The sequence below is a fragment of the Schistocerca serialis genome, chromosome 4 (assembly GCF_023864345.2).
Source record: "Schistocerca serialis cubense isolate TAMUIC-IGC-003099 chromosome 4, iqSchSeri2.2, whole genome shotgun sequence".
NCBI lineage: Eukaryota > Metazoa > Arthropoda > Insecta > Orthoptera > Acrididae > Schistocerca > Schistocerca serialis.
The window spans coordinates 489641199-489664597 of record NC_064641.1 but is presented as its reverse complement, the minus strand read 5'-3'; the positions used below and the strand labels follow the sequence as shown (position 1 = coordinate 489664597).

Below are 23399 nucleotides of genomic sequence, written 5' to 3'. Positions count from 1 at the left end.
GTGGAAAGAGTATATTGAGGGCCTCTACGAGGCGGATGACTTATACGTTGACGTGATAGAACAGAAAAGAGGAGTCGATAGGGAAGATATAGAGGATCCAGTATTAGAGTCAGAATTTAGAAGAGCTATGGAAGACTCAAAATCAAATAAGACAGGAAGGATGGATTCCATGGAATTTCTAAAACCACAAGTGGCAACAAAACGACTATTCACGTTGGTGTGTAGAATGTATGAGAACTGGTGATATACCATCTGACTGTCGGAAAAATATCATCCACACAACTACCAAGATTGTAAAAGCCAACAAATGCGAGAACTATCATGCAATCAGCTTCACAAATGTGCATCCTGACAAGAATAATATACAAAAGAATAGAAAATAAAACTGAGAATCTATCAGATGAACATCGATTTCGTTTTAGGAAAAGAAAAGGGACCAGAGAGGCACTTCTGATATTTTGGTTGATAATGGAAGCAAGACTGAAGAAAAATTAAGACACATTCATAGGATATGGAAAAAGCGTTTGACGCTGTAAAATGGTGCTACATGTTCAAAATCCAGATACAATAAGGACGGGTAATATAAAGTATGTAGAAGAGTCAAGAGCGAAGATTAGAAGACTTTAAGCGAAGTGCTCGAATTAAAAACGGTACAAGACAACGACATAGTCTTTTGTCCTTAACGTTCAGTCTCTGCGTCGCAAAAGCAGTTCCGAACATAAAAGAACGATTCGAGAGTGGGATGAAAATTCAGAGCTAAACGATATCAATGTTAAGAGTGGCTGATAACATTGCTATCCTCAGTCAAAGTGAAAAAGATTTACATGACATGTTGAATGGAATGAACAGTCTAATGCGTATAGAATATGCATTGAGAGTAAAACTCGAGAGTAAGGAAAAGTAGCAGAAATGAGAACTGACGGCAACTTAACATCATAACTGGTGATCATGAAGTAGACCACGTTAAGGAATTCTCCTACATCAGCATCAAAATAATCAATGGCGGCGCTGCAGTCATGGCCTGTGAGGCTGGTCCCGGCGGAGGTTCGAGTCCTCCATCGGGAATGGGTGTGTGTGTCTGTCCTTAGGATAATTTATGTTAAGTAGTATGTAAGCTTAGGGACTGATAACCTTAGCAATTAAGTCCCATAAGATTTGACACACTTTTGAACAATCAATGGCGGACTGAGCAAGGAAGGGATCAAAAGCAGTACAGCACTGGCAAAATGGCATTCCTGGCCGAGAGAAGTATCAAATATAGGCTTTAATCTGAGAATGTACTTTTTGAGCTCAACATTTTATGGTAGCGAAACGTGGAATGTGGGAAAACCAGGACAGAAGAGAATCTAAGCATTTGCGATGTGGTGCGGCTGGCGAATGCTGAAAATTAGGTAGACTGATAAGGTAAGGAATGGGGAGGTTCTGCGCAGAATCGGAGAGAAAAAGAATATGTGGAAAACACTGACAAGAAGATGGGACAGAATGATAGGACATTTGTTAAGACATCAGGGAATGACTTCCATGGTACTGGAGGGAGCTTTAGAGGGTAAAAACTATACAGTAAGAAAGAGATTGGAATACATTCAGCAAATACAGGGTAATAATTTTTCACAACTATATGAAATAAAACCATCATAATTTCTGAACGGATTGCATCAGGACGTTCAAACTGCATGGGTGGCCATGGAGCATGATGAGAATTAGTGTGCGCATGCGCACGCACCTTGTTGTCGGGCATTTGCAAGTGAAAATGTCACGGTACAGCGTGCCTGAGGGTATAGTGCTTGTGAAAGAGTACTAGACGAGCAATAACATCCCGACTGCGACTCGAAGGAAGTTTGAAACCGAGTTCAAGCTGGAGATAAGCGATCCAGTTGTCCTAACAATCAAGAATTTGATTCCCAAGTTTGAGAGAATAGTTAGAGTTCGTGATGACAGTGTTCGCAATGTCGGTCGTCCAAAAAGTGTGAAAACGCTTGAAAACATTTAGAACATAGGCGCTGTGCTTCAAACCAGCTCCAGGAAAACTATCGAACAAGCTGCACAGCAGTTGGGAATCAACAGGGAGACACTGCGACAAATTGTTGGTGAAGACCTGCATCTCACCCCTATTTTTTTTTCTTTTCTGAGTCATCAGTCTTCTGAGTGGTTTGATGCAGCCGCCACGAATTTCTCTCCTGTGCCAACTTCTCCATGTCAGAGTAGCACTTGCGACTTACATCCTCAATTATCTGCTGCATGTATTCCAATCTTTGTCTCTCTACAGTTTTTGCCATCTGCAGCTCCCTCTAGTACCATGGAAGAGAGTCCCTGACGTCTTCAAAATGGTTCAAATGGCTCTGAGCACTATGGGACTTAACATCTATGGTCATCAGTCCCATAGAACTTAGAACTACTTAAACCTAACTAACCTAAGGACATCACACACATCCATTCCCGAGGCAGGATTCGAACCTGCGACCGTAGCAGTCGCGCGGCTCCGGACTGAGCGCCTAGAACCGCTAGACCACCGCAGCTGGCCCTGACGTCTTAACAGATGTCCTATCATCCTGTCCCTTCTCCTTGTCAGTGTTTTCAGTGTTTTCCACATATTAATTTCCTCTCCGATTCTGCGCAGAACCTCCTCATTCCTTGCCTTATCAGTCCGCCAAATTTTCAACATTCGTGTGTAGCACCACATCTCAAATGCTTCGATACTTTTCTGTTCCTGTTTCCCCACGTACCATGTCTCACTACCATACAATGCTGTGCTCCAAATATATATTCTCAGAAAATAAGACGTGCGGAGTAGCCTTGCGGTGTGAGGCGCCTTGCCAAGGTTCGCGCGGCTGCCCCCTTCTCCCCCCATCCCCTCCGTCGGAAGTTTGAGTCCTCTCTCGGGCATAGGGGGTGTGTGTGTGTTAAGCCTAGGGACCGATACCGATGACCTCAGCAGTTTGATCCCATAGGAACTTACCAAAAATTTCCACATTTCTCAGAAAATTATTCCTCAAATTAAGGCCTATGTTTGATACTTGTAGATTTCTCTTGGCAAGGAATGCCCTTTTTAACAGTTCAAGTCTACCTTTGACGTCCTCCTTGCTCCGTCCGTCATTTGGGTCATTGCGTATTTTGCTGCCCAGGTAGCAGAATTCGTTAACTTCATCTATTACGTGATCATCAATCCTGATGTTAAGTTTCTCACTGTTCTCATTTCTACGACTTCTCATTACTTTCGTTTTTCTTCAATTGACTCTAAGTCCATATTCTATACTCATCAGACCGTCCATTCCACTGAGCAGATAATGTAATTCTTCTTCACTTTCACTCAGGATAGCAATGTCATCAGCGAATGGAATCACTGATACCCTTTCACCTTGAATTTTGTTTCCACTCCTTAAACTTTGTTTTATTTCCATCATTCCGTCTTCGATGTACGGACTGAACAGTAGGAGCGAAAGACTATATCCCTGTCATACACCCATTTTAATCCGAGAATATCTCTATCCTGGTCGCCCACTTTTATTATTCGCTCTTAATTCTTGTACATATTCTATATTACCCTTCTCTCCCTATAGCTTATCCCTATTTTTCACATAATTTCGAACATCTTGCCCCACTTTATATTGTCAAACGCTTTTTCTAGATCGACAAATCCTATGAAAGGGTCTAGATTTTTTTTTAGTCTTGCTTCAATTATTAACCACAACGTCTGAATTGCCTCTCTTGTGCATTTACGTTTCCTAAAGCCAAACTGATCAGAATCTAACATCGTCTCAATTTTCTTTTCCATTCTTCTGTATATTATTCCTGTCACCAACTTGGATGCATGTGCTGTTAAGCTGACTGTGTGATAATTCTCGCACTTGGCAGCTCTTGCAGTCTTGGAATTGTGTGGATGACATATTTCCGAAAGTCAGACTGTATATTGACAGACTCGTACATTCTACACACCAACGGGAATAGTCGTTTTGTTGCCACTTTCCCTAATAATTTTAGAAATTCCTATGGAATGTTATCTATCCCTTCTGCCTGATTTGACTTTGATTTTCATTCTAATACTGGATCCCCTAGCTATTCTAAATCGACTCCTGTTTCTTCTTCTACCGCATCAGATAAATCTTCTTCCTCATAGAGGCCTTCAATGTACTCTATCCAGCCATCCGCTCTCTCCTCTACAGTTAACGATGCAATTCCTGTTGCACTCTTAATGTTACCACCCATGCTTTTAATTTCACCGAAGGTGGTTCTGACTTTCCTATATGCTTAGTCAGTCCTTCCGAATTAGTTTCTTTTTCGATTTCTTCACATCTTTCATGCAACCATTTCTTCTTAGCTTCCCTGCATCTCCTATTTATTTCGATCCTCAGAGTATTATATTTCTGTATTTAAGAATTTCTCTAAATATTCTTGTACTTCCTTCTTTCACCGATCAGCTGAAGTATTTCTTCTGTTATCCATGGTTTCTTTACAGTTATGTTCTTTGTGCATATGTTTTTCTTTCCAGTTTCTCTGATTGCCCTTATTAAAGATATGCATTCCTCTTCAACTGTACTGCACATTTGACTGTTCTTCATTACTGTATCTACAGCCTTAGAGAACTTCAAGCGTGTCTCGTCATTTCTTAGTTTTTCCGTATCCCACTTCTTTGCTTATCCATTCTTCCTGACTAATCCGCTAAACTTCAGCCTACTCTTCGTAGCTACTACATTGTGATCTGAGTCTATATCTGCTCCTGGGTACGCCTTACAATACAGAAACTGATTTCGGAATCTGTGTCTGACCATGATGTAATCTAACTGAAGTCTTCGATTATCACTTGGCCTTCTCCAAGTATTTATACCACCTCCTCCTCCTCTTGTGATTCTTGAACAGAGTATTCGCTATTACTATCTAAAACTTGTTACGGAACTCAGTCTTTCACCTCTCTCATTCCTTGTCCCAAGCCCATATTCTCCTGTAACCTTTTCTTCTATTCCTTCCTCTACAACTGCATTCCAGTCTCCCAGGAATATTAGATTTTCGTCTCCATTTACGTACTGTATTAGCCTTTCAATATCCTCATATAATTTCTCTATCTCTTCATCTTCAGCTTGCGACATCGACATACCTGAACTATCGTTGTCGGTGTTGGTTTGCTGTCGATTCCGATAAAAACAACCCTATCACCGAACTGTTCACAATGAGACACTCTCTGCTCAACCTTCCTATTCATAACGAGTCCTACTCCCGTTATACCATTTTCTGGTGCTGTTGATATTACCGTAGACCCACCTGACCAGAAATCCTTGTCTTTTTTCCATTTCACTTCACTGACCCCTACTATATCTAGATTGAGCCTTTGTTTTCCCTCTTCAGATTTTCTAGCTTCCTACCACGTTCAAGCTTCTTATATGCCACTCATTGACTCGTAGACCGTTATCCTTTCGTTGATTATTGAATCTTTTTCTCACGGTCACTTCCCTCTTGGTAGAAAAACATACGACTTCTTTATGTAGGGCTATATTAAAGGAAGTTGTAGAGCAATAACGCCAAAACTATTTCTGAGCTGAAAACAACTATTCAGGAGGTCATCGACAGCATCGATGTTCCGACACTTTCTGCTTCACATCATCGCCAATGATGGTAGGCATATCTGACGTGTCATAACCTAAATCCGAATACATGTAGTGACGTTTACATGTTGAATATAGTGGGTACATCACGCAGTTTGTAAATAATTTGCGTATTTTTTCATGTAGTTCGATAATTGTTAGCACAGTAGAGGAATTCGTGGTGGGCCGCATCAGATCAGTGAGAAGACTAACGCCAAAAAAAAGTGAGGTTCATCCGTGAAGAAGTCAAAAGCACCTGCACACCATGATGTACTGCGAATCTGGCCGCGATGAAACACACAGACGAGTGAGAACTCCTACGGAAGCTTAAGGCAGGCGCTCCTTCCACGCATCTTTAGCGAGCGTAACAGAAAAGGGGGAAGTAATAATTGGTACCAGAGCTGCCCTCCTCCACAAACCGTAAGGTGTATACAAAACAACTAGGTAGGATAATTGTTTCCAGATTAGAATTTAGTCTGAATGAAAAATCCATATTTGAGTTATACATATGTGCGTTCCAAAACTCACCATATCAACACTCACTGACCCCTGCATCTCTCGCAAAGAGCGCTGCTTGGCAAGGCGTTTTTTCTTCTTGTGAAGTGGTCGGGTTTCAATTATCATCTCTTCCAGCTCAAAAGTAGGATCGCAGTTGAGATGGTCCTTCTGCAATAAAATAATTGTTTCATTATAATGTAATTTACGTGTCACGATTTAGTTCTTTAAAGACGAATGAACTTAACGGTATTGATATATTTACGCAAATGTGCAGACAAAAACACCTTTAACTCATCACCGAAAATTTTGTAGCTGAGGGCTAGTAAAGAGAACTTTATGCTGAAGCAAATGAAGATTGGTGATTAACATGTAACTGATAGTGTCGTTATGGGAGATACAGTATCATTTCCATTAGAAAGTATGGCGAGGGAAGTCAGGCATGGAATTTTCTAACATTCGTGAGAATTGCTTAAAGAAACCACGAAAGACGAAAACGAATGAGAAATGGATTTTGACTCTTACTAATTGAATCTTGTGTCTTCCCACGCGCACCGCTTCACTAACTAAATCATAGTGAATCGCAATTTACGTAATTTTAAACTCATTCAGAAGTATGTATGTTGCAGTAGTTATTCGGAAATGAAGAGGCTGGCGCAGATGGAGCAGTATGGTGAGTAGCATCGAACTAGTCTTTGGGCTGAAGACCACAATAACAAATATATGGCAACTGATATAAATAGTGTTCGTTGCTTTGCCTCTTACGTCTAGGTACGTGTAGTTCAGGTCTGTATCAAAAAGCGGATTTCCCTAACTAAATTCCTCGACTGTTTCTGACAGGGCGAACTTTGTTTTCCGCTTGCAGCTGAATATGCAAACAGAATTCAACTCGTTAACCTTGTCCTGCAGAACTTTAAGTAGCTCTACGTGAGTTGCCTGCCTGTGGAATGTGTAACTCGCTTGCCAATGGGAACATATAACAAGCTAAATGAGCACTGTACATGATATACCTTGTATAAATGCGTGTGCGTGCTTCTAAAATCTGTTTGTGTTTAAATGAGCAGTATCAACAACGAAGATAATTTTTTAAATTAACTAAGGAAAGGACAGCGCATGGGCACCACTCGCATAACCCAAAGACATGAATTATTCTGTCCTGAATCATAGTAAAATTGGCTACAAGTACTTCTAAAACACTAACCAAATGAAGAATAGTTACAGAGCTTAAAAAGTGTGTTCATCTTCATTTCCCCCATGTACAACTCTGTTATGGATAGCTGCGATTATTTACGATTTAGAACAAAGTGAATGTGTGAAATGTATGTCGATTTTTATTTTGTCAATGTATGGCTGTTTTGGGGATATCTGCAATTATTTATGAGCTGAGACAAAATCAAATTAAATTTCTTAATAATTTCTTAAAATAAAATTAATTTCTTAGTATTTCACTTTCCATTTTCCTTACGTAAGAAGTGTAAAGGATCAGTAGCTGCAATATATCCCACCATTTCTCGCACTGTCGTGATCAGTGAAAACAGCGCAGTCCATCTCCAGCCACAAATAGTAATCGTTAAACTCAAGACAATATCATTTTCTATTAACTTCCAGAACGTTTAAATGCATATATTTGCTTGTATTCATCGCACTGAGCCAACAGACACTATGATCTGAACAAAGGATTAAATTTCTTGATATTTCCCTTTCCATTTTCCTTATGTAACGAATGTAAACGATTTCTAGTTGCAATCTGTATCACCCCTTCTCTCCCTGCAGTCAACAATGAAAACAGCGCAGTCTATCTCCAGTCTCACTTAGTATCGTTGTACGCAAGACACAACACGCACAATAAAGAATGGAAACGATTGCAGATACACTGTTTCGTCTACTCTTCAATCTCCCAGACAACGACAACACTACATTTTAGCAACAACGGTAGTTCGACAAGAAATATGTTGAGATATTAAAATATTGTCCCCAAACGAGACTATCTTCCATATCTTCAGATTTCACTGTCTCTGATTCGGCAAATGAGCTAACTGAGATTCCTAATGGCTCTCTTCAGTGTCAGAAGATAAGATATGTAAATGCAGTCTGTCTATGTAGCGATTGCGATTGATTTAAGTGAGAAACTATACTCCAAATTACCAAATTCGAGTCGCAGCCTGGCACTGAATTTTGATGTAAAGAATTTCATGGTAAGTAACACCCAATAATCAAACCGAGGCTTCATATCTGATCATTCGTCATGGTAACCTTACAATACAAAGAGATTATGATTAAACTTAGAGTTTCAACTGGTGATTCGCCATACGACGGCTATGATGTGAGTTGCACATCAAACCAGCGGTACTGTGCAATGTGCATGAGTGCTCAAGTCTGGATTTCAATAGTTCTGGCACTATTAGCTAGAAAAGCCCATCCATCCCGGCAACGTCGTACCGCATCGGATGGAAGAAATCTGTTTTTGATTGTCCTGAACCCTCAAACCACATAAAAATGCCACAGTGATATCGGTTCTTAACTGTCATGACAGCGGCCAAGACATGTTCAATGTGTTGTCCACCGTTTTTGGTGCAAGTTGAAATCGAGGAACAACATGTTCCACAACAGATCGGAGCGTCTCAGGGGTTTTATTCAGAATGTGTTGCGGAATGCGTGCCTTCATTTCAGCTACATTCTTAGAGTACTGAAAGCAGCATCTTTGCGATAACTCCACAGCCAGAAGTCAAACGGATTAAGAACAGGTGAACTGGACAGCCAGATGTAGGGAAACGACGACTGATAGTTCTACCACTTCCAAAATGCCGCTGCAGCAGCTTCCTCACTGGCTACGCAATGTGCCGAGGAGCACCAGGCTACATAAAAATAATCCTGCTCATACATTCACGTTGTTGAAGATTTGGAATGGCATAGTGTTTACCACTGACGGCACAGGTACCCGCAGGAATCATCTCCTCGAAAAAAAAAAAGGCGAATGGCTCTGTGATAAACGATGCCGTCGACACGCACCACGAAGTTACCTACGCAGAATAAAGTTGTACCGGTTGATGTGCGAGTGGATTTTCCATTTTCCATATTCTGAAATTCTATGTACTGGCATAATCTTGTAAATGGGCATCGTTTCTCCATAAAATATTTCATGACCATTCATTGTCTACTTCCATGCGAGCAAGAAATTCTGAGTATACGTTTTCCTTACTGGCTGACAGCATTAAACAACTCTAGAACGTGGGTAATTTTGAATGGAGAGAAATGCAGGGTGCTTCGTAGAAGTAACTGCTCCGAAGTCACTGACATGTCCAAAGATCGGGCAATTCTTCATGATGTACTGCATGTTTGCCCACCGCCGCTCGACTCCTCCTGCGATGTTAACACCACATCCTCTACTGACGTCAGATCGACTTTTCCGCTCCTTCTGCGAAACTGCACTTCAATAGAACCTATATTATATCTTAATCATTTTCTGAAACCCTTGGCAGACATCGGAACAACGCGTTTTCTCATACACTTAAGTGTCCAGAACTTTGGCGCAACTACTGGTGCACGGTCGCCATTCTTGTAAAAGTGCTATACCAGCAGCGCGTGATCCTGCATTGAGACAATCATGTCGAGCGTCTCAGACATAAACTGAGGAACGGCCTTTACTCTGACGAGTGGTTGTTTATCTCTTACAGCCTTTTCAGCACGAACCTTAACTATAGTCACCCTGTACAATAATCGAGAAGTCCCTAGGAAATATATAGTTAAGACATCGAGCAACCAGCACCGGACATACATGCTTGAAGAAGCACTAGCACAGGGTAATTTACGAAGGGCGTTCGATAGGTAATGCAACCTCTTTCTCTTCACCAATTTCTGTTGAAAAAATGCGTAACTTGTTGTAGGAAATCGCGAAATATTCCAGCTTCAGCCCCTACACTTTCATGAAGTTCCACCAGATGGCGTCTGTAGCAGAGGTGCCTACCAAGCAGAGAGCTGTAACTGAGTTTCTGTTGGAGGAAAACCACAGCATCTAAGCTATTCATAGGCGCTTGAAGAATAGGTACAGAGACCTGGCAGTGAACAAAAGCACGGTGAGTCGTTGGACGAGGCGTCTGTCATTATCGCAACAAGCTCATGCAAACCTGTCCGATCTCTCGTATGTTAGCCGGCCTCACACAGCTGTGATTCCGGCATCGTTGGAACTCGAGCATGTTCGTCGTCACAAAAATGAAAACGAACTTCTGCTTCTCCATGACAACGCAAAGCGTTGCAGAAGTCTGCATACCTTAGAGGAGCTCACAAAACTGATTTTACTCTTCTTCTTCATCCACCCCACAACTTGGATCTTGCACCTTGCGATTTCCTTCTGTTTGAGCCAATGAAGGTCGCCACAGGAAGCGCTATATATATGATAGGGAGGTTACTGATGCAGTAAGACGTTGGCTTTGACGTCGACCGGTAGAGAGGAAACATGTGGACATACAGGCCCTCCCAGTAAGGTCATGTAATGCAATCGCATCGAACGAAAATCATGCTGAAAAACTGGGGTTTATAGCCAAAGAGTGTGGAACGATGTGGTATATTGTAATCCTGAATAAAACAAACTTGCTCTCAGAGAAAAAATGTGTTGCATTATTTATGGAACGCCTCTAATATAAGTACTGGATCTAAATGGCAGAAGTGCAGATACCTTTATATCTGAGATAGTAATATGTACAGCCAGCAGTGTGTTGATAATTTTTCCTACAAACACGTCATGAACTTTACGACCTGATGTTTTCTGCACAGTCGTAACTGCACCACAAAGATGAGTACGACTGTCAGTTAGTCAAGCACTGTGCATCCACGCATCCAAACTTCACCACCTGAACTGCTGCCAAATGAAAATATGTATTAGTGGCTTGCTCTCGCCACATGTACCATTGGAGATACTAGCCTTCCTAGAAACACACTTCTCTTAATAACTATAATTGTGCAGATGGTGTAAATACACTACTGGTCATTAAAATTGCTACACCACAGATGCGAAATTTAACCGACAGGAAGAAGATGCTGTGATATGCAAATGATTTGCTTTTCAGAGCATTCTCACAAGGTTGGCGCCGGTGGCAACACCTACAACGTGCTGACATGAGGAAAGTTTCCAACCGATTTCTCATAGACAAACAGGAGTTGACCGGCGTTGCCCGGTGAAACGTTTTTGTGACGCCTCGTGTAAGGAGGAGAAATGCGTACCATCACGTGTCCGACTTTGATAATGGACGGATTGTAGCCTATCGCGATTGCGATTTATCGTATCGCGACATTGCTGCTCGCGTTGGTCGAGATCCAATGACTGTTAGCAGTGTATGGAATCGGTGGGTTCAGGACGGTAATACGGAACGCCGTGCTGGATCACAACGGCCTTGTATCACTAGCAGTCGAGATGACAGGCACCTTATCCGCATGGCTGTAACGGATTGTGCAGCCACGTCTCGATCCCTGAGTCAACAGATGGGGACGTTTGCAAGATAACAACCATCTGCACGAATAGTCCGGCGACGTTTGCAGCAGCATGGACTCTCAGTTCGGAAACCATGGCTGCGGTACCCTTGACGCTCCAACACAGACAGGAGTGCCTGCTATGGTGTACTCAACGACGAACCTGGGTGCACGAATGGCAAAACGTTATTTTTTCGGATGAATCCAGGTCCTGTTTACAGCATCATGATGGTCGCATCCGTGTTTGGCGACATTGCGATGAACGCACATTGGAAGCGTGTATTCGTCATCGCCATACTGGCGTATCACCCGGCATAATGGTATGGGGTGCCACTGGTTACACGTCTCGGTCACCTCTTGTTCGCATTGACGGCACTTTGAACAGTGAACGCTACATTTCAGATGTGTTACGACCCGTGGCTCTACCCTTCATTCGATCCCTGCGAAACCCTACATTTCAGCAGGATAATGCACGACCGCATGTTGCAGGTCTGTACGGGCCTTTATGGATACAGAAAATGTTCGACTGCTGCCCTGGCCAGCACATTCTCCAGATCTCTCACGAATTGAAAACTTCTGGTCACTGGTGGCCGAGCAACTGGCTCATCACAATACGCCAGTCACGACTCTTGATGAACTGTGGTATCGTGTTGAAGGTGCATGGGCATCCAAGCTCTGTTGACTCAATGCCCAGGCGTATCAAGGCCGTTATTACGGCCAGAGGAGGTTTTCTGGGTACTGATTTCTCAGGATCTATGCACCCAAATTGCGTGAAAATGTAATCACATGTCCTAGTATAATATACTTGTCCAATGAATACCCGTTTAGCATCTGCATTTCTTCTTGGTGTAGCAGTTTTAATAGCCAGTAGTGTACTAATGTAATGTTGTTCAAAACGCTGTCCTCAGGGCCAACAGAAATATCTGCACTTACACCTATTACACCAAGCATAATTAATTTTGAAAATAAATGCATCGACATCGAGGCACTCTGGAAAAGAGGAAAGGATGAATAAATTAGCTTTCGATACAGAGAAAAATATCAAGATACTGTATAAGAACTGTAAGATCGAAAATTTGGAGGACTCCAAGCTTTTGATGAGAGACCAGAGCCTGCTAAACATTGCATTCTCTTACAAAGCGCTTGTTTGACGGAAGGTTTAGTACCAGTCGCCTGGTAGATATCCAAAAGTTGTATAGACCTAGTCAAATGACGCATGGATAAATTATCAGCACATCCTAGTTTACAATGTATAATCTTGCTCTGAAGAGACTAAAGAAACTTAGACCAGAACAATTGTCCCACGTTACGTAATGACATTGGGAAGAAGCTAAGTCAATCGTTATTACAATAATCGTAAAAGCTCATGTGGTTTCTCACATGGAAGTAATAGTAACAAAAATATACAGTACTTCCTCTCCTAAATTTTACAGTAATTACATTGTATCACGTATTTATTTAAAACCAATTTAAGCTATACCCGGTAAACAAAAATAAAGAACAGGTTTCAACACATGTCACTGCATAGAGGAGGGTTCAAAGTTTTGACAAGCTGTGCTGCAACGTGGCGACTAGAACACAAGAGGAATCATTTTGTGTGTTGGACTTTGCGCGAAGTCAATCTATTGTTCATGTGCAATGTGCATTCTACCGTCGATACTGTTACGGCGTAAATTGGGTGGTTGTGCTGTACTCATCGTATCATCATCATCATCATCATCATCATCATCATCATCATTCGTGACAATGGATGGACTGGACTGTGAAAAAAATTGGGCCGTGAAAAAATTGGGACTTTGTATGGTCGCTGATGACCGCGCAGTTAAGCGCCCCACAAACCAAACACGTCATCGTCATCATCATCAGCACAGACTTGGGAATTGTTATACTGAAGGTACTGCTTACTTTGTATTCCACTCTTTGCTTGTGACACTTCTGGATGATTGTCAAAGTTAAGTATTGCCATTTTCGTTTTTGCAACAAAACTCATTAATACGATTTGTTTGAATTGCTTGTCTAGCCAACCTAGTAAACAGGCTTCCTAGACCCCACATATTTAACAATGAGCACGGAGACATAATAGATTCAGCGAGAAGTCGCCTCTGTATACGCACATTCATGACTGTCATACCAAATTCTTGGATGTTTGTTCGATATGCCAAGAGAAGAGCACTGTTCGGCCACGCACGTGTCATGAAAAAGTCGTCAGCATACGAGATCCGTTCATACGAAACCCGCGGAGGTTCACAAGACGGGCAAGCCAGGAACTTCAACTTCCTCAAACAACGGTGTGGAGCATTCTGAAACGAAGCCTGCGTATGAAGCCTTACAAGCTGCAGTTACTGCAGTAATTTCGTTCCAACGACCGTAACAGAAGGTACAAATTTAGCATTTCGACTTCCCAGGACAAAGAAGAGGACAATTTTCGCGAACGACACATCTCTTCGGACAGATCGACATTTCGCCTACCGGGTAAAGTACACCGCCATAATGTAAGAATCTGGGCGTCACAAAATGATGGCATTGTTGTCCAACGTGAAAGACTCACCGAAACTGAATTTGTTGTGTGCTATTCCCATTCACAAAATTTATGGAGCCTCTTTTTTTGTCGAAGAAACTGAGACAGGAATATCAAACGTGGACATGATGCAAAATTGGTTGTTTCCTCAAATTCACGAAGATTCCGATGATTTCATTTTTATGCATGACGACGCCTAGCCTCAATTTCACCTTGAGGTGCGGCGCCATGTTAACAACACCGTCCCACAACACTGGAATGGAAGACGTGGACAATTAGAACTTGTTCATTGCTTTTGGCTTCCTGGACACCAGGCCTCACGTATAGCAATTTTTTTTTTTTAGTTTATATGAAAGGCAGAGTCTGTGTCCCACCTATGGCAGCTACTTTTCAAGAGCTGAGAAATCGAACTGCTGTAGACTCAATAAACAGAGACATATTGATTCGTACGTGAAATGAAATAGGCTAATGTTTTGATGTTCCTATCTTTTGCAGTTTGTCTGTAAGAAACATTTGAAATCTTTCTGACTTACCCTATATTTTGACTGTGGCTACATTCCTAAACAGGTTGCATCTACGTGGCAGCAACTGACACAGCTCGCGTTGACAGCTTTGATGCATATGAAATGTTGGCTGAGGGAGTACATATTTTATGCTTCAATATTTCATCCAACACTTTCTTGATTAATCACCTGTGATCAAAATATTAATGTTCAGGTGCGTAATGAAATAAAAATTGGTTACAGATCGTCTTATAATTAAAAACTCGACAGCGTTCAGCCATCATCCCATTTATCTGATGCAAAGATTTCTGTTGGGAAGGGAAAACCTTTGAAATCCGTTGACGTTTTTCTTAAAATTTAGTCAGATTTTTGCTTAAGCTTCGAAACTTGGCGCCACCTGTATGTTGCGGGTTCATGTGTTTGTCGGAATGGGACTTCCAAGTCAGTTGCCAAATCCATGGGTTCACTCGTTCATTGCGTACTGAGTGTCGAGTCAAGACGGTGACAAAAAAAGCAACCGCAAGTGTAAATCGTTATTCCTTTCAAAAGGTGCAATTCAGCTACTACTGTGTGGTGTTATTTTCGCTGGGAGTACCCCATAGCACCCTCTACATTTCAAAGTTGTATCAAGGCACTGGTTGTTTATGAAGGAGGAAATCTACACGTCGATCACGAGTGCGCGTTCAGGACCTACAGCACGTTTTCCTCAAAGTCTACGGAAGTCTACTCCCGTTGCCGGCAGACATATAGTCATTCCTAACGTGTCTGACCTTTTTGGTGCGACGTTTTTGCTTCAGGCCATACAGCATTCAGTGGCTACAAGGCTTTCATATTTGCGGTAGGCAAGAATGTGTAGAGGTTCGTAAATTCATTCTGGGAGTGCAGACGGAGACGACAGCTTACATTCACAGTTGGTGTTCACTGGTGATGATACATCGTTTTTTGAAAGAAAAGTGACTCGCCATAACATGAAAATTAGGAGGACACTGTATGGCGTCGGCTAAAAGGAGACATCGGTATCAGTAATGAGCATGACTAAATCCAAGCACGATTCGACAGAAACCAATACATATACTGAAGAGTCTAAGAAACTAGTACAACTGCCTACTATCTTGCAGGGCCCTGCGAGCACGTAGAAGTGCCGCAACACTATGTGGCATGGACTCGACTAATGTCTGCGGTAATTCTGGACGGAACTGATTCCATGAATCCTGCAGGGATGTCCATAAATCCGTAAGAGCACGAGGAGGTGGAGGTGTCTTCTGAACAGCACGGTGCAAGGCATCCCAGATATGCTCAACAATGTTCATGTTCGGGGAGTTGGGTGGCCAAAGGAAGTGGTTCAGCTCAGAAGAGTGTTCCTGGAGCAACTCTGTAGCAATTCTGGACATGAGGGGTGCCGCATTGTCCAGCTGGAATTGCCTAAGTCCGTCGAGATGCACAATTCACATGAATCGATGCAGGTGATTATATAGGATGCTTACGTATGTGTCACCTGTGAGACTCGTATCTAGACGTATCAGGGGTCCAATATCACTCCAAGTGCACACGCCCCACTCCATTACAGAGCCGCCACCAGTTTGAACGGCCCCCTGCTGACATACAGGGTCCATGGATTCATGAGGTTGTCTCCATAACCCTACACGTTCATCCTCTTGATACAATTTGAAAAGAGAGTCGTCCGACTAGGTATCATGTTTTTTCTCATCAACAGTCCAATGTTGGTGTTGACGGGCCCAGGCGAGTCATAAAGCTTTGTGTCGTGCAATCATAAATTGTACACCAACAGGCCTTCTGTTCCAAATGTCCATATCGATAATGTTTCACTGAATGGTTTTCACGCAGACGGCGCAGCATTGAAATCTGCAGCAATTTGCAGAAGGGTTGTACTGCTGTCACGTTGAACGATTCTCCTCAGTTGTCGTTGGTCCCGTTCTTGCAGAATCTTTTTCTGGCCCCAGCGATGTGGGAGATTTGATGTTTTACAGCATTCCTGATATTCACGGTACACTTGTGAAACGATCGTACAGGAAAACCCCCACTTCATTGATATCTCGGAGATGCTGTGTCCCATGGTTCCTGAGCCGATTATAACACTACGTTTAAACACACTTAAATCTTGATAACCTAGTATTGTAGCAGTAGTAACCGATCTAACAACTGCGCTATACACTTGTTGTCTTATATATGCGTTGCCGATCGCAGCGCCGTATTCTACCTGTTTACGTATCTCTGTATTTGAATACGCATGCCTGTAAAAGTTTCTTTAGTGCTTCAGTGTATAATGCGCAACGGTACAATCTATTTGTATTATAGAGATTTTCTGGTGTCGTACGATTAATAAACGACCTCTGTAGGCTGTTAACGGACAGCTCCTATCCTTATAGACGAGAATACAAAGTCAAATAACAGATACAATTGCTCATACAAGGACTGAGAACGCCACACTACCAGAAAGAATAAGATAGGAATTCGGCAACCGCAGATTCGTCGTTCGTCAGCGTTACTTACAACATTACAATTGTGCTTCTCATGCACGCAGTATTGAGGCAGTAAAAGTTAATAATCGGTAATAATATTAATCACAGAATATTTATTGATTATTACTTTAGAAGAAGCATGAGTATGGAACATTATTGTAACGAAGGTAGAGAAATTGTAAAATTCAAGTAAACTTGTGGTTTATTAGAATAATTACTACAACAAATCCTCGTATAAATTAATAGAACAGGTAACATCTGCTGCACTCAATACATTTACATTTGTTTCGATTCCTGAATCGGGAATATTAAGAAACGTAGAGAAACATTTTCTGTCTGTTTGGTGAATGAATACCATGATTTACTAACTCCGATGGCGGCTTAGATTTGGATGCGAAAGTAACCATTGCTGAATATTAGACCCAGCCTAATCGTCATTCTGTTCCACGGTTCATCGGCCATAATACCACCAGATACACGCAAAGCCATAATAAAAGAAAATCAGTAACACTTTACTTCGGCTCTATGAGAGTCATTTCAGAAAATCAATTCAGAAAATATAGCTTACTCTCTCAACACTAATATTGTAGCTATTCTCAATAGCAATACCAGCATCACGGCCGGCCGAAGTGGCCGTGCGGTTAAAGGCGCTGCAGTCTGGAACCGCAAGACCGCTACGGTCGCAGGTTCGAATCCTGCCTCGGGCATGGATGTTTGTGATGTCCTTAGGTTAGTTAGGTTTAACTAGTTCTAAGTTCTAGGGGACTAATGACCTCAGTAGTTGAGTCCCATAGTGCTCAGAGCCATTTGAACCATTTGAACCAGCATCACGCACTCGTTCTCTACAACCGAGTGGCAACAGAATTACTTGACCACATCTTGTTTAATACAAACAACGTTGAATCAGCCTCTTCCGGCTCAGCACTGCCTGCTCGCACCAACTCATAATAATATGCAGTTCACGCGCAAAACTCCTCAGCACTGATTAACTGATAATAAGATGCACTGCAATATATGGCAAGCCCACTTAGGACGGTGCACGCCCCACAACAGGCTAACTGCCTCACTACAACTACTTCCATACAACTGACTCTTTGCAAGTGTCCTTGGAACTGCCTCCTTCCCATCCTTCAGACACAAAGCGCTCACACAGTACCACAGAGACCTAGACTTTGTTAGCTGAAATGCTGAGATTCTTTCTCCGAAGATCGCCAGTGAAAGCTAAATACTTTCCAGGTAGCATGGAGATATCCAAATCGACCAGCGAGCGGAAGTAGTAGATATGCAAAAATATTCCATCGAAATGAAGGATGAGTGAATCAGCGAACACCTTTAAACACACAAGCCACATACCACAGTCGACCGATAGAAAGTACCTACAAAGCTTCACGTGTTTTGTGCCGCTTCCTGAGAAAATATTGACGACCCGTCCGTTTTTGCAGAAATAACGTACATGGATGCGTTTGAGAACAGGCTTTTCCACAATTTATGTTAGAACATGACGAATATTTTAGTTTCCAACAGGATGGAACACCGCTGCACTCGCCACTGCATGTAGGAGCATTTGTTAACAATAAGTCGCCTTAGTGATGGATCTGCCATAAGAGCTATACGGATCGTTCAAGGAACTATTGGCCTGATCTCACGATAAGAAACTTTTATATAAGAATTCGTGGAAATCTTCGCCAGTGCACCTCCCCTTCCAAAACTCTGGGAGAACTGCTAACCCGCATAACAGTAGCAGTTATAGTGGTTGCCACAGACACGATAAAATCCATCTCTGGTATACTGTGTGCCACGAAGATTGTTATACACTACGTTTGCTTCCACGAAGGGTCGTGGAATATCCTGGCTCCCGAGACTGTGCTGGCGTACGATGTTTTATTTAATGTCTGTTGGGACATGTTCGAATATCGTCTAGATGTTTCTCAGATATCCGGTAGCGGGAACATTGGGAGCTTGTGGAAGTTAAATGAAACTACTGTTTCTAAACGGGATCGTAAAAACTATTCAAGATGATGTATACATGCATGTGAAACACATATCCTTATAAAATCGGATTGTTCTGTCGAGAACTAAAACTTTGTAAAACTATGCACAGGTTGAGAACAATCCCTTGTTACTATCGTCATTAATGTAGAAGCTATAGAACTGTAAAACTGGTTAACCGTTTTGAACAGCTCCATTCAGGATGTGGTTTAAGACGAGATATTTCCATTAAAATACATGTAACGTATCTCCGCTCTCTGATATAGTACGTTCATCTCGATTGATTTAACGCAACTAAAATTTAAATTTCAACGGAACTTGGAAGTAGTCAAGAATATTACACTGTGAAGAATGCGTGCTTTGATTTTGAAGTAAAATAAGATCCGGTACCAGCCTATGCTTGTAATACCTGTTTTTGACCTATTTTGTATTTGTATCGATATTTAGGTGTCAGTTTGTAGTATTGCTTATGTATGATGTTGTATCTGTCATGGAAATTCTTTGCCTATGTATACATGTTTCAATTATGTAAATTTTTGAACGATGTTGTTTAGTTTATACTTTTGAATTTAAATAATTACTGAAATGACTGTTATGTAATGTACTATAAATGACTTGGTCCATAATTATGGAAGAGGCCAGAAGAGCTCAAGGGCAGTATTTATGGGCTTCGGATGCTGAATTTGGTGATACTATTTTCATGGCATGGTTCTTGGCCCTATAAAAACATTGTTTCGACGAAGATCCGTTATAGGGCGAGACCTACAGTAATACCATGATTGCATCGCCGCCAGATTAATAGCCACTGGAAATGGCGCCACCATCCTTCCACTAAATTGTTTTGTATTTGACGTTCTGTAAATGGACCAGGTATTTGTGAAATTTGCTTGAATTTAATAATGGCCATGGTGTTACTAAAAAGTCTGTCTTACACTCGCGATTATCCCAAATCACAAACCTGGAAAAGATTCCTATCCCAGTCAATTTAATTCCGAGTGTCCTAATTTATTATAAGAAAGTGGTTGAACTTGAAATTAATGTTGTGTTATCATTTGTACAGCCAGTTATAACTTTGAGTAGGTAAAAAGACTGCATATGAAAGTGCATTTGTTATTTAAAGAGTTATAGTTTGTTGTGCTTCATTTAACTATTAATTAAAGATAAGAATACTTCGCTTTTCTCATACAGACTGGTGTAGTTTTGTTAATGGGAATGGTTCTTAAAACCATGAAAGCTCAGCGATCCTCATGTACCAGCGTAATTATTTATTGAAGCAATGCAAAGACTCGTTCGGAGCCAGTGTAGTTAGATTTGCATTTTGTTCAGTTGCTTCAAAGCGAGTTTAAGAAAGAATTGTTTACTGTGTTATCTATTCTAATGTAAGTCGATTAATGCACAGGCTTAGAGACCCTGTATTAGGCAGTGAAGTTATAGATTATGATCATTAGTAGACTCCTGATTTAAATTCTGAATCATTTCAAGCTTTTCCCTGTCTATTATTTCCACTAGTTTCATGTGTGTCGTTATTTGGCTTTATAAACTGTTGCACCTAGTTCATTTAAGGTACGTGGTTTTGAGAGGTATATGTTGCTGTTTACTATCTCATTGGCTTATCTGACTTACTAGTTAGTAGCACATCTATGTTTAACGTTAGGTTACTGTGTTGTAGTGTGAACAGGTATATAGGAAGAGTTTTGTCTGTGTGTGTGTCAAGAAAGGCTACGTTAGCGTTCACACTGCCTTCTGCTGTGTCGTCATGCTTGGCACAAGAAAGCCTAATTAGGCTGGCGACCTGTTTTAATGTTTAATGTTACAACTTGCTTTTGTGATGGGAGAACGCATGTTCCTGACCCGCAGTTTACTATTGCTTACACTCTGTTGGAGTATTTCGGAAACGAATCCAAGTTTGATTGTTCTGCTTCCATTAGGTTATCCCACGGTCACATCTCAAAAATTCCTCGCAGAGGTACAACGTTAGCATCGATTGCCGTTTAAAGGTGGTCGGTGGTAGCGTTACATGCCATCTTGCTATAAGCCGAGAAGCCAGTTAATCAGCTCAGTGTAATAATAGGTGGACGTCACTTACCGGAGGCACAAAGTCGGGCTTAACTTCCTTCCGCAGCACAGCGGCAAAGTCCGTGCGCGCGTAGCATGGCAGCTTGCGCAGCTCCTCCATCGAGCTGACCCGGGCGCCTGGCCGCACGCTCAGCAGCTGTGAAGAGAACAGCCAGTTATTTACAGCGGCAAGCACAGCGAGCAACCACCGGCACCACGTGACGTTCCTTAAAAGGCTACATGAAGCTTGTCGTAAAATCAGTCCCTAACTACTAAAGATACTTGAAGATCCGTCTCTGCAACTGCTAAACAGGAGTATTTATTCTGTCATACGATTTTCTTTGTATTCACTTAACAACTAGCGGACGGATCCGAGTTTACTAGCGATTCGCGCACAAATTGTTGCCGACGAATCACGAGATAAATCATGTTTACGACACACTGCCTATAGACTTCGTACAGTCTTTACCTCCATTAGCAACGTATCAAAAGTGATAGTCTTCATGTACCGTTTGCTTATTTACCATTGGGAAGGTATTTTGATAGTTGAAATTTAGCTCAAAGGTGGCTACAACACTCCTATGTAATGGTGCAAAAGCTTGGTACCCTACTATGCCAGCCTCACGCTCGGCGACGCTTCAAACAGCAAGACGTCGACACCTGTGGAAGGAGGGCCACAGTTTAGAAGTTCATGTCGCCTGTTCTGTGGGTGAATGATTTAACATTGGCATCCAATTTCACCGAAATTCTGCCCTATGGCCCCAGGAACGTGTCACACAACGAGAAGGGCGTCACGTCCCCTCTTACTCAAATTTCACACCTTATTTTCACTCTTCTGCGATGGATGCTAGAACCTCGGCTCCCAGCGCTGAAATCACACGGGTTTCGTACGTCTGGCCGAGGAAAACGTTTCATACAAACGGTGTTCTTGATAAAATTTGACACTGCTGACACGCTAGTATGTTTCAACCCTTCTGTAAGGGCGTTGAGGGACTGCGTCAGCATTGAACGAGATCGAACTTCCTGCCCTTCCCCACCCACTGCCCCAGTTCGGCAACACGCTCGGTACCACCCACGCACCGTTGTTGATCACATTAGAAATGCACCTGTCAGAAATTTCGGCACCAAGTAAGCCTCGCCGCTGCTCTAGCGCCTAGGGGCTAGGCAGCACCTTCGACACCCGCGATGTGCGGGTTGTCTACCTTCAGGCGCTAGTGCAGCCGCCAGGATGAATTTGGTGTCGAAGTTTCTGACAGGTACATGTGTAAAGTGCTCAGTATACGTCCGTGGATGTCACAGACGGTGTTGACGAACTGGTGAAAGGGGAGGGGGAGGGGGATTAACCCATTGCCGTCTTATTTACTAACATGCATACAATGCACTCGCGCGTGATGACGCCACAGGAGGGCGAAAAACAGGCGGTTGGTTGGTTGGTTGGTTTGGGGATTGAAGGGACCAGACTGCTACGGTCATCGGTCGAAAAACAGGAGGGCTGGAAAAGAAGAAGTACCCTTTCCTGCTTCGGATCGCGTTCAAATTTCGTCCAATAGTTATGAACGCTCCCTAACGATTCCAACCTGTACACATGAGCAAAACTTGCGATGGCACTGCGTTTCAAAGGGGTGCTATCACTTTCAAAGCGGATGCAGGCAAAAAAAAAAAAAAAAAAAATTCAAATGTGTGTGAAATCTTATGGGACTTAAATGCTAAGGTCATCAGTCCCTAAGCTTACACACTACTTAACCTAAATTATCCTAAGGACAAACACACACCCATGCCCGAGGGAGGACTCGAACCTCCGCCGGAATCAGCCGCACAGTCCATGACTGCAGCGCCCTAGATCGCTCGGCGAATCCCGCGCGGCGGGATGCAGTCCCACAATGCCATTACAGAAGAGCCGAAACGTCCTATGGTGCTGGAAGTGTCAAAGGTTATCGAGAAAATCTTCCCGTTGCTCATCGCACTGCGAACTTATGCTTTTGAATGAGAATTTTGTGGGATTCAACGCCCCATGAAAGGAATGATTTCATTTATGCCTTTTATACCACCCACTGAGGCCTTTTCGCATCGATTCTGTGTGGCGTTATGTCTGAAACGTTTTCTTCCACCAGCGATAAGAAAACCGCATGATTTCAGCGCTGAGTGTTGTGGTTCTGAACTTCATCGCAGAGACGTCAAAAGATGGGGTTAAATGTAGGTAAGAGATGCTGTGACAACCTTCTCATAGGGTGACACGTCCACAGGGGCGTTGGTTAGAATTGTGGAGAAATTATGTGCCAGTGTGACACCGTTAACGCAACGTATAGCTGTGGTCTTTCTTCTG

The 23399-nt window shown here is 42.3% G+C and overlaps 1 protein-coding gene across 1 annotated transcript in view; it reads right to left on the bottom strand.

Moving 5' to 3' along the window:
* Positions 1-23399, bottom strand: part of LOC126473909 (serine/threonine-protein kinase 32A) — a 622586-nt gene that overhangs the window by 10349 nt on the left and 588838 nt on the right. Inside the window, exons 8-9 of the mRNA XM_050101255.1 lie at positions 21108-21233; positions 6102-6239 (exon numbers count right to left, since the gene is read on the bottom strand). Coding sequence (XP_049957212.1) covers positions 6102-6239; positions 21108-21233 — 264 coding nt within the window. The remainder of the gene's footprint in view (positions 1-6101; positions 6240-21107; positions 21234-23399) is intronic.